The following is a 15,171-nucleotide window of genomic DNA, read 5'->3' on the forward strand; positions in this document are numbered from 1 at the left end:
CTGGTATCAGCAACTTCTGAAGCTGTCCTTATCTCAAACATCAAGGTCTTTGCTCCAACAGCACTTGAGCAAAACACTCGAAGGGCTTATAGCCTGTGAGAAGCGGATTTGTTTGCTCAGTCCACTTAAAAACATGCTGTTCTCTTGACCACATTAAATATTTATTCAAGGCTTTCACTTGGAGCCCTGGGCAGCCCTTTGGGGAGTTCAGGACTTTGCTGGTGCTCAACTATCCAGTCTGATCTTGGGGACTGGTAGTTAGAGCAAAGACACCCTACAGACACCCACAGTCCAGGATAATTCCTGGGCAGATTGCTCAGCCCATTTGGCTGGCTTGCTTCCCTCCTGCCTGCTGCAAGTCCTCTTCCTCACACCACGCAAGCCCTGTGCTCCACAGCCTCCTGGGGCTCTCAAGGAGGTGGTGGTGAGGAGAGCAGGTCCTGCCCCACACATCACCCATGTGTAGCTGTGCCAGCATGGCCAGGAAGGCTGGGACAGCCAGGCTGGCAGGGCCCGAAGCAGTAGGGGCTCATTCCCTCCAGCTGCTCCACATATCACTCCCATCGCTTCCCAGCCTTTCTAGAAAGAAAAAGGAGCCTTTCCCAGCTATAGCTCATGATGACAGACAGCAGCTAAGCCTAACGTAGCTTGCAGCCTGCACAGGCTGCCAGGAAAGAGCCCAGCAGAGCTGCACCATAACTCTCACCTGCAAACAGTTTGCCAGAACTACACCAGATTCACAACTGCTGTTGCCAGCACAATTCGAGCCACAGGATGAGCAAGGCCTGCTTAGAAGTGGCACCTGCTCAACAAACCCACAGCTTCTGCAGGCTAGAGCACAGCCAGCCATCCTGCTTTTCCTCCAGATTAAGCTAAATTAAGTATACCCAGTTCATCCTCTGCCCTTGCTTTGCAGTTCAGGCCCTGTGTTAGATTGCCTTGTAGTCAGAACAAAAAAAACTTCAAGAAAAATTCCTTGCCCTACACTGAGCAGTTCAGAATTAATTATTCCTTTATCAGTAGCCAACACAACAGCAGCTCTGAGACATGATGCAATCCAACACCTATGGATTCGGTGGATGATCTTGTCTCTGGGGCTAAATCCCCTCTTTTATTGACGGTGAAAGAATAACAAGTAATATACCCAGGATCAGGGTGACTGACACATACCAACACCCTCTGCCCATTCTCTAAGTGACAGTTTCCCCATGTAGAAGGTACCTGCACCACCCTACAAGCCTGACTCCCAACTAACAGTTGGGTACTGTTAGTCATGGGCAAGAGCACCAGGTTTAGCTTGGCTAGGTTCTCCTAGTTGCATAACACCTGAGCAAGCACAGAGCAGTGTCTGTGGCCAAGAAAGCAGAGATCATTGTTGTGAGCTGCCCCAGAAGCTACAGGGCTGTTGAATAACAGCTCTCCTCCCTCACCTGTCACTGAACCTTTGTTTATTATGAGTTTATTTATTTCACTGTCACATGAAACATTAGCCTGCAACAGGGGAGGCAGATTTGCAGGCTGAGGGGTTCTGCTGAATCACTCTGTGAGATTATAGCAGCGCTCAGCAATGCAGTCCTGGAGTGAGAAGTCGCCAAACTTGTCTTCCAGAGCAGGTCTACAGCCAGAGCACAGCTCCCCACCAGCCTGTTCAAATCCAACTGCCCCCTCCTGTTCACTAGATGCTGCCATTAAAGGAGGGGCCAAACAAAACGAGCTGACATTTCAGTTCTGTTACAAAAATCAATTTCCATCAACCCCAACAGCAGATCTGGAAAAGGGAAGTGACTGATCTTTGTTAGAAGAGTTGATGGGTTCAAACCCCGCTCACATCAGAATTAAGTGTGCTCCCTAGACTTTCTTTCTGGTTCTTCTAGTACCCTGACAGCACACATCATGCTGCAGATACCAAATATTCATGCGGTGAACGGATGGAGAAGTGACTCTTCCTTCAGAGACAAGGCTTTAAGGCAGACCAGCAAACTCCCACCTGAGACAACAGCAGCTCAGCAAGCGCAGGCTTCAATCCTCTATCTTCTACCTCCCATCCTTCTACTCTTTCCCTCAATGCTCTTTGTAATGAGATCTTTACATCAACCTCTTATTCCACTATTTCAAAGGGACAGCATAGGCCAGCACCCTTTGACACAACAAAATTCATGTGTCTGACAGATTACAGACCTACTTCTAATCTTCCCCTCAAATTAGCAGATCACCTGGAAAAATGAACTCTGCCACTTTTACCACTTCTCCTCCAGCTGGATTAGATTTACAGGCCCAATTGCATTCAGAGAAAAGGATCTCATTTTATGCATTACCCCCTGAAGCAGTCTTTCCCCACATTCAATGCTCGATGAGAAGCACATGAATTTGAGTCAGTTCTCTTCTCTTGAGGAACAGAGGATTTCGAGTCCTTCCCGCTCAAGGTTAAAAACAAGCCCTAAGAGAGTGTGGTGAATACAAAATAAGTTCCACATTGTGCATTTGCCAGGCCAACTGGTGCAGGGCAACCATCCCACATCCTGAATTTGGCAGGCTGACACTTGCAGATTTTCTATTTTAAATGCTCTTGTAATTTTTGGAATATATCTGATTAACAAGTGAAGGTTTTCTTTGGGATAGAAGGGGTTTGTTGCTTCATTTACCACTGACATTTAAAACATAGTTGAGGGTAAGCTGAAGCATAAGTCATCTTCAGACTCGCTATAATTTTGAATAAAGAGAAAAAATTGAGTTATATCCTCACCATTCCATCAATTAAAAAAATTAAGTTATCGGCCACTAGTATGAATGGTTAAGTAAAAGCCAGTGTTTAAACATGCAAACAGACAATAAATGAGTGTAAAAACAACTACTGGGTAATGTATCTACTGATTAGTAGGGTAATATATCTGCAGCAAGACAGAATGCAATTTCTGCTCAGATGAGTATGGAAATTGCAAACAAAAGCAGCACATACATGTTTGCCAAAAGGAGAATTACTTGCTGTCCTAAGAGCTTAAAATGACAACTTTAAGAAGCACTGGAGAACAGTTGAGAGGTAGGACTCAAAGCACCCCTCTGAGCAAGAAGGATATACTACAGAGTCCAGCTGTGCCAGGTACAATAGCATGAACAGCTGATATTTCAATTTGCTAGCTGTTCATTGTTTTGGATTGAAATACTTCAATAAAGCTGCAGTTTTAGTAAGATATGTTGACCCCAAATTTCCATTTCAAACAATGATTAAATTTCTTAAGGAAATATTTTGTTTCAGCATTTTTCAAATTACTCTTCAAGTTTTCCCTCCCTTTTTTCCCCTCTTTGGAACATTGTGTGAAAATGGGATTTTATGTTTTTTTTTTTTTTTTTTTTTTTTTTTTAATTGACAAAAAAGGCTTTATTTAAAGAAACAAAACAGCCAGGTCAGAAAATGGCCTTCTCCATCCCTGCACCAGGCTGCACACCATGTGGTGCCACTGCAGCAGTTAGTGGCCAGCTGCTTGCTTCATCACAGCCTTGGTAGCCACATTGCTGGAAGCAAGTCAAGGGAAGATACAGGCGTGCACATGGCAGGCCATATGGCTTGGGGTTATAGGTTAGGTATGAGCAACAGCAAGAAATTGCCAAGCTAGCTAGGCTCCTAAAGAGACCACATCTTACCTGAACAATGTTCCTGGTATTTCCTACACAAAAAGCAAATCTGCACATCCCCGATAAGCACAAATGCTGCACAACCAGAACAGAATGACTAGGACTTAAAGTAGTATCCAGAAAGAGTAAAAGTAATGATTACAGGCTGCTGCTGAAGAACCACTTTACTTTCCACTGATCTAGCTGTGTCAGATGCTTCAGCAGTGTTGGGACTTGCTGTATTTCTGGGAGAAATTGGACAAGATGGTACTCGCTGTGGATCAAGAGGTCTCCCTGAAAATACTTCCTTCAAGTTCTCTATCACAGCACACCAAAAGGCACATAGCAGTAATGCGATCTGCCTCTACTCCAGCCTCCCTGTTAGGTCCAGGAGAGCTGGTCCACATTTCCCACATCTCAAAATGGATTGATTTAAAACTTAAATGATGGCAGGATAGACAAGCTTCTTGTCTCATTACCTGACATTATCAGGCTTGCTTGCTCAGGAGACCTTTGCAGATATGCAACAGTAGAGAGGCAGCTTTATCAGCATTTCATTTTCAAAGGATGCACCTAGGTCTATCAAACACACTAAAAATAGAACATGCTCGAAGTATTACTGTTCGGTTCCATTCAGGCAATTTGGCAAGCCTTAGAAATCCATGCAGCAGTATCACAATCAAAAAGGAACAAAGAAAAAAGCACTTACGCTGGAGCTCATATGTCTGACCACATCTCGAGGGACCACAGAGCGATCTTCAAGCTTCAGCTAAGGGGAGAGAGACACTGAATTTAGTGACCCCAGATGATACTTAGTCAGAAATAACTCGACAAATACAAATACACAGTATCCCAGTCTTCTGGACTGAGAAAGTTTTCAGCAGAAGATGCTGAGGCACTTCCATACAGAGTTAACCCCCTTGAAACGTTCACAAAATACAGTTGACAGATCTGAAAGACAGCAACCAGTCGATCCGTCCATGACTGTCCTTTAAGTCAGAAGACACACCAAAAAAGGTGCAGACATTCTGACTCATCACTTCAAGTCTCCCTCTCCTTTTCCTTCATCTGCATCACGCATCATTTCCTACCCACATCCAGTCTATGTACTAGAGAAGACAGAAGACACAGGAAGAATAACATCACATCAGAGTTCTCGGCCCATCCTGCATGCTTTTCACCCAGGGTACCCCCAAATGTCTGTGGAAATTCTGTTTGGCCTGGAACATTTTAAGCAGTGTACTGTACATTAAGAAGACTCGGCTGGCAGGGGAATTGGTGCCAAATACACTGCAGCAAGCACTTGCCTTGGGAAGAAAAAAAAAAAAAAAAAAGGAAAAGAAACTGCTGTTTCTGCACTTAGTAGCCCCGAGGTCCATGCAGGTAACACAAAATGTCAGTAAGAGCATGGATGAAGTCAAAGCACTGCTCATACTCCAGCTCCTGCTAAAGCACTTGCTGGCGAAGAGCTGGCAACAAAAGATGTGGCTGGACCGTTATCACATATTCTACATTAGTTCATACAGACTTGTGGCCACCAGGAGTCGTTACTGGTAAGGGGAGGTATCACTTCATGAATCTCCAGTGATTACTGGTCAGTAAGCCAAGTGATGTCCTTCCAAAAGCGGTCCTTCCTTCACCAAGCTGCTTCAGTGATCTCAAGACTACTTGCAGGCTGTTTCATTAAGTGTTATCAACAAGCTGAAAGCTACAAAATGCAGTTGCCATCGTACTAAAACACTACATGAGGGATAATGTCCTAAGCATACTAACAGGGAGGCCACAAGGCGGAACTCCCAATTTCAGGCTTGCTCAGCCTCACAGTAACTCAGTTAAGATTTCCTTCTGCTGAACAGGGAGAAGTCTCATCTGCATTTCAGTGGTCAAGAACATATTTGCATTGGTACCTCATTCTGAGCCCTGGAAATACACTAAGGACACACCATACGTTTTGGGAAGCACCATGTGAACGCAGTATCAGGGACAGAGCCTCTTTCATATTCCATTTTTTATTATCCACCCCTCCACTACTGCTGCATTCGTTGCTTTTCCTTGGTGATCCCCAACCCAAAATCCACTGTGCTTTGTCAGCATTTCATCCTAACCCATGCCCTGGCTTACAGCCTGCTTTACTAAATTAGACATAAATCTATAATCCAAGGACAGTATCCGGAATCAAACTAAAGTACCTGACTATTTATTGCCTTCTTGATTGCGTTTTTCAGTAAGAGAGGAAGAGCACCAGCCAGCTAGGCTTTTAGACCTAACTTCTGGAGTCAGAACTCCACTGGAATGGGAAACCTGAAGCCTCCCACAGCCCATTTCCAGACTGTGGAAGTGTTTTCATTGCTTCCCACATCCCACCAGGGTATACAGAGACGCATCAATTTTTATACAGCTTTCTAAAATTATTTGTTAAAGTAAGTACTGTATAGATAGCCTCTAAACATCCAGAACCAGGCAGCAATATTCACATTCCAGTAAGTACTTACACGTGAGCAGCAGTTTGGGTATTTTAACTGGAGTTCTCTTGCTGCAGACTTTCATTTCAGCATGCATTAGGGCAATTTAATCTCTGACACGTGGTGTTTAAATTGATGCATTATGTTTCAACATATAATTGAGCCATACTGCTCTGTTCTGTATTAAACAGTATCTGAGGAACCCATACTGACAAGATGATCTGATGCTACCTGGCAGCAGCAGTATTTATGTGTTAGTCAACTCTGGTAAATCATAAAAATTGTAAATGAGTAGCTTTCCCATTTGGTGATACTTCCCGAAGGATATAATCACATAAATTCTTCCCAAAGGAAGGCATAAAACTTTCTCTGCAGGGGGTCTACATTTAACCTATTTTCAGATCTCTTGGCTTTTAAAGGCAGCACAACTATTTTCAGCTTCATGTGCCAGACCCACCTGCCTCAGTTGCTAGGATAAGCAAGCCAAGTAGTAGGCAGAATGCCAGCATCAACAATAAATACTTAGCAGGTCTGTCATCACACAAAAGACTCTAAAAACCCAGAAGAAACCCAACCAGAGGAAACCAGAATGACTGCTGATGAACACGACAGTTCAGTCATTCCTCCCCTCATCTGTTATACCCAGAGCAATGTGATCATCAGGCGAAGGTCAGCCCCCTCACTCAGCAGCGAGGGAACTCAATATTGGAGAAGCACTTTCAAAATAGGTACTTACAGCTCAGTTGCTATATTTACCTCTATGAAAGTCAGTATTAACACAACTAGTTTTATGTTCTAGCCATGCACCTTGATAATAGCCCCAAGAATGAGAAATACCAGTTTCCCAGAGACACTCCCAGCTAGTCCTGCAGCACTGTACGCCTAACTGGGCTCAATACCCTCCAAACACCTCAAACACAAGACATGATCTGTATTGCCTTTTCAAAAAAATCAATTCACGCTTATGCATGTTAAGGCAAACCAAAGTCACTCATCATTGCACAAATATTTAACCTAGGCAAAAAGGGACACCCACCAGGAGTCAGTTACTTTGGTTAGAGCACCAACTACAAAAGGAATTGGTAGAATAGCTCTGGCACCCATTTATTTCCTCCACTGTTCAGATGCTCTGTTGGTGCTCAGCACTGAATCAATGCCTGAGCTCCACAGCAGATCTACTAGTCAAAAGGCACCAGCTGCAATCTGGAGAGCATCTGATATCGCACCAGGTCTGACAATGCTCTCATACCAACAAAGCAGTAGTACAGAAATTTTCATTTCTGCATAGAGGACAAGCACCAACAGGAGAATGTCCCCCTTCTCAGCTGAGTAACCTCACTGAAAATGAAGTAAGGTTGACTAGGAGAGAAGGACAGACATTTCTGCCTAGCTGCTGAGAATTGACTCCTTAAACCTTGGTAGTTTATTGCTTGAAACCATTTGTCTAATTTCTTATCACAAAGTTGTCATTTGAAGAAAAATCTTTGTGGTTTGGGTGTTGGTTTTTTTTTTTTTTTTTTTGTATTAACTGCAGAGATTGGGAGATATGTCTGTGACAGTAAACTGGATCCTTGCTTTAGCAAACAATTCAGGAGCTAGCCATAAGCATCCCTGGGCAGGGGTGGGCTAAACTCACACTGTAACTCTCTGGGTTTAACCTCTCAACTCTGTAAAGCAAATGAGACACATGGGGCCAATTTTCCTCTCCAACAGCTACCTTCTGACAAGAGATCAAAACCAGAGCAATCTATTTTGATGATTTGGACTAGCCAGCAGTGCCAAGTATAGTGCCAGATAAGTAAGTAGCAATCACTTCTGAAGTTTAGCGACAAATAATAGAAGAGTTGCAGTTGCTGGGATTGATATAAGGACAAGTAGCCCTGGTTGGTGTGTAACCAAACAAAACCAGCACTGGAAGTACTCAGCAGTGGCATAAATCCATGGTCACTATCTGCATATTTAAAAGCAGAGCTTAAATTCACTAAGTAGCTGCTCAGACTTGCTTGTAACATCATTGGTACCTAACAGTGGACAAAAACACCTTTAACACAGGCTCCAGCTACAAGTCTCATTCCCACATCTGCAATATTTTATCCACCAAAGGGAAAATACAACACATACATGCTTACTGCCAGCACATCTCTTCCTTTCCTATTCCCATACAGTCTCTTTTCTGCATGGGGCAGGAGTCTTGATATTTTATTTTAGGAGAAATAAAAGGTAATTCTGCCTGCAAATGGCAGCATTTGGCTTTGCTACTGCCACACTTAACTCCAAGCTGGCAGTGCTGCCACAGGAGATAATTACTGTCCCCTGCTCTGAACAACCCAAGAAGAAAAGCTGGGAGACAAGCTTAAACGCAGAAGGGAACCATAATTTTAAAGGCTGAATACATCTACATACAGTCTCAAATACACCAGCACACAGCTTTTGTACAGGCTCCCTTACCAGCTTTCAGAGGAGCTGACTACTCAGTGGACCTTGCAGGTTCAACCCATGCTTGGACACCAGGAAAGACAGGAGACTTTGTCACTGATTCATCATTGCCCAAGGCTGAACTTCAGATCACAGTTCCTTGATCTTCAACACCCAGCGACACATGGACTTGGGAGCACACCTTCCACTTGGATCGGCTGTGGATTTACAACTGCATTTCTGCTCAGCTACCCAGTGATACACCCTGGCTACAGAAGTGCACCGTGGCTACAGAAGATGACACCTGATCCAGTACAAAGCTTGCCAATACCAACGTAAACTGTTAAAAGTTCAGGCTCAGCGAGTGCTGTCTCATCTAACTGCAATGTCTGACCAATAAAGAATAAAATTGGCTCGAGGGCGTTAGTGTGATCCCACAGCCTCTACCTCCAACACAATCACTGTGATGAGGAGAACATCAGTTTCTATTCCAGACACATTCCAGATTTTATCCTCCAAAACAAGAGCTCTGGGAATAAGCACATAAGGATGGAGGAGAAAAAGCAGCACACACCCACCCTCCCTTGGTAACTGCTTATAAAAATGGGAATACAAGGCACCACAAAAAAATGGAGGCAAGCACAGTGCTGGAGATGAAACTCTATACATTTACCTGAACTGCTATATGATGGTTGAGATATTTATTCAAGAGTCAGAAGTGGATTATCAATTATGGAAGTTGCTTCTGCCATTTGAATTCAGCAAGGACTCTGCTAGCAGTGGTCACCACCATGAGGGCAGGGAAGCTGGGCTTTGACCTTCACAGACCTGCAACTGCTATTCATTCCAGGCTATTTCTCTATCTCATATGTCCCAGCACTTTCCTCATACATTTTGTGTAACTGATCTCATCTAAGTCACTGTTCCCAGGCTCTCCTCCTACATTTGCAAACAAAAAAGTAAAAAAGAAAAAATTACTTGCAATTTTATAAAGCCTGTCTTGTAATAGGGATGGTGAGTTCTCTCAGTGGGACTAAAAGAATGAGGGGAGGAAGTAATAAATAATGCCTTTTGGATGTACTACCATTCTATGGCCTCCTTTTTAGTCAAGTCAAGGTTTTATACACAGAAAACACATCACACTTGTCTTTTCTTTAGCATGTTAACGGACAAATGTCGTGATGGAGGAGAGATGAACTAGATATCTGGTTTCTGTCCAAGTTTAACAGTTAGGATTTTAGTCTCACACATATCAAGGTTTTTTTAAACTGCACTAGAGTGCTCCTGACAAGTCAACTGAATCTGTTCTAAAGCTAAAAATTAATCCCCTTCCTGGGACATCCCTCCAGGTCACCTACTCCAACTGCCAGTGTCCTACAATCTCCACATTAGTATTTTTGTTTTGAAGGGACAGCACCTACATGTTAGCTTAGAAGTTGTCATGGAAACTTGTAGCATGAATGCTCAGAGAAAAAAGAAAAAAAAACAGGTTAAGAGCAAATCATAGGGAAAGCACTCTACTGCAGCAACATATAACAAGGCACACAGAGCCCTCCAAACCCAGGAACCCACTCAGAGGATGCTCCCTAATCAATTAAAGCTAAATCAAAAGGGCCAGTGCTGTGAAAATATGTAGTCTTGTTTCATTCAGCTGACAGACAGGCTCCTCATAGGTCTTTCAAATGACCTTGCATCTCAGCACCTGAAATGCACGTGAAGCAGGACATGGTGTACCATATTTCCATGCCTGGCTTCTAAACCTGAAAACTATTAGGTCCTTTTCTCCAAAGAAGGGCTCTTACCAGCGGTTAAGGGGAAACCTTCTTCCTACATGAAGCAGATCCTGGTACACCAGCAGCTCTAGTCCTGGGCACTAAGAGAAAAAACAGTGCCAACTGATACTGTGGGCAGCTGTAACCTGGAGCAGCTCAGCAGCCCTGGTGCAGGGGCGGCTGTGGGACCAGTGCCCATGGAGGCAGGGCAGGGGAGAGCACAGCTGGCAGTGGGCTTGGCAGAACCCAGCCCAAGTCAACATCCATCCCCCCCCCTCCTTTTTTTTTTTGAACTCTTAAGGTCTGATTATACTCCCAAATTCACTTCAGCTAAAACAGTAGTGTAGCAAGCATCCCAACACAAGCTGTTTTTATATAAATCCAAATGAGGCATCTAAAATAGCAAGTCAGCTGTCCAAATATAGCATGGATACACAGAGTTAGATGACAAAGGTTCAGAAATTCAAAGACCCAGAAGATCTGAAGCCAAGATATTTTTAATATAATTTCAGTATCAACACATTACTAGTGGCATCACATACTACTCAGGAAAATATGTTCCACATAAGAAGTTCACTTCCCTTGGAAGACTTCTGTTACGTTGATCATATCACATTGAACACAAGCCATCTAAAAAGCAGGAGGAGAGAGGATAAAGCAGCAAGAGCAGAGAATCCCACTGAAGCTCAGATTTCGTTCACACTGTGACATAAGTGGCACAAGTTGGTTCACTTCTAACAGCTGGAGGTTTCCAACCAAGCTGGGTTTTATGGGGAAGGAAGATGGGAGAATGGGGCAAAAGAAAGTCTAAGAGAAACGTAAGACTCCTGAGCACGAAAATTCTGCTACCTAGAAAAGATGAACAATGAGCTAGATAATATGGAGAGTTTTAAAAACAACCCTTGAGGGATGCAGCTGCAAAACTATGAGACTAAATCTTCTGCACTGATTGGCACAGGAGTTCAGCCCATGACAGCTCCTGGCTACTCCTATATGGGAGGAACACAGTCTGTGGCTCCTCCAGACAAAAGTTCAAAATCTGTTTGAGACAGAAGGTTGTGGAGGCTGTTGCATTACTTACAGAAGAACCATGACCTTTGGGGACAAGGTCTAGGCTTCTGCCTGATCAAGTAGCAGATAGAGTGGCATGCAGCTCCCGACACCCTAGGACAGGCTTGGTCCCCGCTCTGCCACGTAACTAATGCCTTTAGATGCATTTAGGTGTTTAGACTTTTTGCTTCTTAACATCATTCTGAATTTTCATAATATCATGATATCACTTGTCATCTCAAAGCACTTACAGAATTACAAAAGGATACTCGGAGTTACTTAGGAATTGCACCAGGAAATTAAAAAAATTGTTCAGCATGGCCTGTATTAAACTAACTAACAAAAAAACCTTGATTCAGGAACATGTAGTTCCCCATTTGGATTGGTCAAAGCAGGATAAGGACAGTGAGCATGATTTTTTGTTTCCTATACTGAGTGCAAGAGTCCAAAAGCTTGTTCATGAGGCTGTTCTGGGCAGTGCAAAACACCCTTCTGCAAAAGGTCAGGCTGACGATTAACTTCAGCTGCAGGAAGAACAGCACAGGTAGGGAAATGCTACAATGCCCACAGCTGAAATAAATACTTTAAAGGACTTTACAGAAGCCAAGATGAAATCAAGACAGCTTCACATCCCATGTAGCTCTACCTGCAGGCAGTCAACTGATAACATATTACAATTCTTTTGTTTGTGCAACTAGCAGATCTCAATCTGCCAATCATCCAACATTCAGCACATTCACAGCTAGCAGCACAAAAGATTCACCACTAAGCCTACCCCAAGTAGTGCCTGTTACCAGCATACCACTGTGGATTTAATTCTACAGTGTGTGGACATACCACTTTTTCAGAAAACAAGGAAAACACATGATCTAAAGTAGGATTTCCTAATTTAGCTCACGAAGATCCCATCACTGGTAGGGTTAAGCACAGCAGCTTCCAGCCCCAGGCCATTGCACGCTGCTCTAACTAAAATAAACTTGCCTGTCACCAGCTGAATGTCTACAACAGCTTTAAAGCCTCTGTACTAAGAGAACATGAATGTTTATCAAATTTCACACCAATTGTTTACTGGACTGCCAGAGATGCAGCACCTGTGATCTTCTACAGTCACTTAGGAAATACCCAGCAGGTGACTGCATGGAAGGCAGCAGAGGCAGGAAACCTTTGCAACACTCACAGGAGATCAGGCAATCTGAAAAACGAGAATCAAATCATTGGCTCCACATCACTGTTTCCTTTCAACACTGCTAGTAGTGCAGGAAGGCTTGTTACACAGGCAGCTTCCAAATCCAGCTGTGTCATTAGTTTTTATAATCTCCCAACAGAGCAAGCCTCCCCAGGGACCTGCAGCTCTCATAAGATAAACTGACAGCTCTTTAATTTGTCTTTATGACATATTATGAAGACACAAAAACCTGAAGTTGTGCCACTCAGTTGAGTTCCTTGCAGCTTCAGGCAGAAGCTCCCAGAATCTGCAGTGGACTTGTATCTAATTTTGTCCACGTCCACATTTCTAATCGCCCTACCTGTTGGGTTTTTTTCCCCCTTCCCGTTATTTTTGGTTAGTAAAATTCTGTGGTGGCAGAATATCTTTCCATCTTCTGTAGGTACAAAACTCCTGCCGCAGCACAGTCTGGTCCTTCACTCAGCCATATGCTGCAGCATCTTCCCCCCCCCCAACAAATATCACCTTGGAGCCTTCTGGCAGAAAAACACTGAAAGGCTCTACTTTCCTTTTCCAAGAAGTGGAATTTGGCTAAAAAGTCTGAACAAATCATTGGATGCAACAAAATTTCAGTTTAATTATAAAGTGGGTAAATGCTATGCTTTAGGAGCAGAGGAATCTGGCTGCTTTAACGTAAATCTTTTGCTTCGTAAAAGTAAATCTTTCACTTGGATTTCCCTTGTCTAAGACTGTCAAGCATTATTTATTATATCAGCAATAAATCACTTCTGTAGCTCTGCAAATTTACATGCCATTTTGTAAAACACTGCAAGACAGATGCCCTGGCCTGGAGAATGTACCCAACTAAAAATGAAGACAAAGTAGAAGAGAAGAAAGACAGGACAACATCAAGGTTACTGGGTTATTGTTTAACAGAAAAGAAGGAGGTTTGGGAGCATTTCCCAGCAGAGACAGCAATGTGGTTGGGAGACAGGGAGCTCCTGGAAGTAGAACAAGGAGAGCTACAGAAATCCACCCTGCTCTCTGCTTTGCAAGGTGAATCCCACCTATAAGCAGCAACAACTCTCAGCTTTTCAGCATCTGTAGCCTCACATTTCTATCTCACGTGTGTAAAAGTTGAGCACCACCACTCATCACAAAAGGGATGTGGCAACAGGGAACCCACTCGCATGTGAGCCTGAGTTAGATGTCTGAAGAAAGGGTAAAGCAGCAGAGACAACATGGTACCTAAAGTGACAGCTCTGGCTTGAAGGAAGAGGATGTCAACAGCCTACTGAGCTTTCTAGACTCAACAGTCAAGAATTATCTTCAGTGCAGTTGGGAAGAGTTACTGAAAAGTTTGACTCTGTCCAATCTTGTCATCAAGCGCTGGTGAATTACTTGTTTAAATGGGCTTACATCCCATAAACTCACTCATATCAACCAATAACCAGGTCTTTCCATCTGGGAATGCATAGTAAACCCTGTGTGTGCAAAGAGGTTTACAAAACCATAGAGGAGACCTGAAAAGTAATTCGGAAAGAATGAACACGATCATGATGCTTAGCATAAAGATATGGAAGGCTAAAGTTTAAAAATACACCTCTGTGACTACAAAATATGGAAAGATATTGTAAAAGAAGATTTAGTGACTAGTAAGTCTAGCAGTAAGCCACTTAAGAGTCCTATGGGGAATCTTTCAAGATGTCCCCAATTACAGGGCTAATCTAAACATAGGGTTTTTCTTCAGAGCAGCAGTTTATCATAGAAGGTATGATCCCCCTTCTCAGTGTTTATACTTCTTGCTTCATGTACCCAGTCTTCTGGGTATAGCAGTTCTGGGAAAATCAGTTGCTTAATAGAAAAGACAAGAGATGCCTAAAGGATCTCCCCTCCAGGTGCAACGTCCCTACAACACAGATTATTACAGGAAATCCCTCCTCCCATTTTCTTATAGTAAGATGGCTGATTAAAAGCAATACTGTCCTACTATCTCTGCTCAAGAATTTGAGAAAAGCTGGATAAAGAGCAGTGCTCCAGCACCAGATGGCACTGTTACCTGAAAAAAACCCACATGAGACTGCAGTTAAAGACACAGCAGAAGCTGGTTGGAAGCAGTAAGCAGAAAACTAGACAACATTTTGCCTCTACGTCAGCCAACACTTCTCACAGACAGACTGTCTCAACACTCCCTGAGTAAAGCCTCATCTGAAACACAGGTCAGAGCTAGCAAACCCCACCAAGAAGGAAACAGCTGTGAGGAGCACAGCACCCCTACAGATGCCCAAGCCCAGCTTGACAAGCGGTGCCCAGTTCAAACAGGACCTAAGGGGATGGCTGGGGAAGCCTCAGTGAATACCTGACCGTCCAGGGTGAAAGCAATGGCTGTGCTGATCTTTTTGGCAGTATCTAACAAGGTCTGTGATGCATTTGACTGCTAGAAGAGACTCCCCCTAAGGAGAAGCTCACCTGGATGCTAACACCAACCACTGTGACAGGGAGAGAGTAGAAGCCCATTTCAGCCACCAGTCTCGATTCTTGGGATCCCCAACAGTGCACTGTTTTAGTCTGCCAATTAAGCTATGCTCCTCTGAATGCAAAGAGTCTGTGCAGTAGCTCTTTCATTTAACTGAAGTAAAAGGATTCCTCAAATTGTTGCCTTGGGAGAGAGATGGCAGTTATTATGCAACAGGTTTTC

At 43.5% G+C, this 15,171-nt stretch overlaps 1 protein-coding gene across 4 annotated transcripts in view; it reads right to left on the reverse strand.

Annotated features, from left to right (window-relative positions):
* Positions 1-15,171, reverse strand: part of UBE2O (ubiquitin conjugating enzyme E2 O) — a 66,062-nt gene that overhangs the window by 26,879 nt on the left and 24,012 nt on the right. For 2 of the 4 annotated variants that reach the window (XM_033002439.2, XM_042802663.1), the window contains exon 2: positions 4,319-4,378. In XM_033002439.2, the coding sequence (XP_032858330.2) occupies positions 4,319-4,378 (60 nt within the window). The other 2 variants (XM_042802661.1, XM_042802662.1) reach the window with 2 other exon arrangements.

This window comes from Tyto alba, unplaced genomic scaffold, assembly GCF_018691265.1.
Source record: "Tyto alba isolate M040663 unplaced genomic scaffold, T.alba_DEE_v4.0 Super-Scaffold_39, whole genome shotgun sequence".
Taxonomy (NCBI): domain Eukaryota; kingdom Metazoa; phylum Chordata; class Aves; order Strigiformes; family Tytonidae; genus Tyto; species Tyto alba.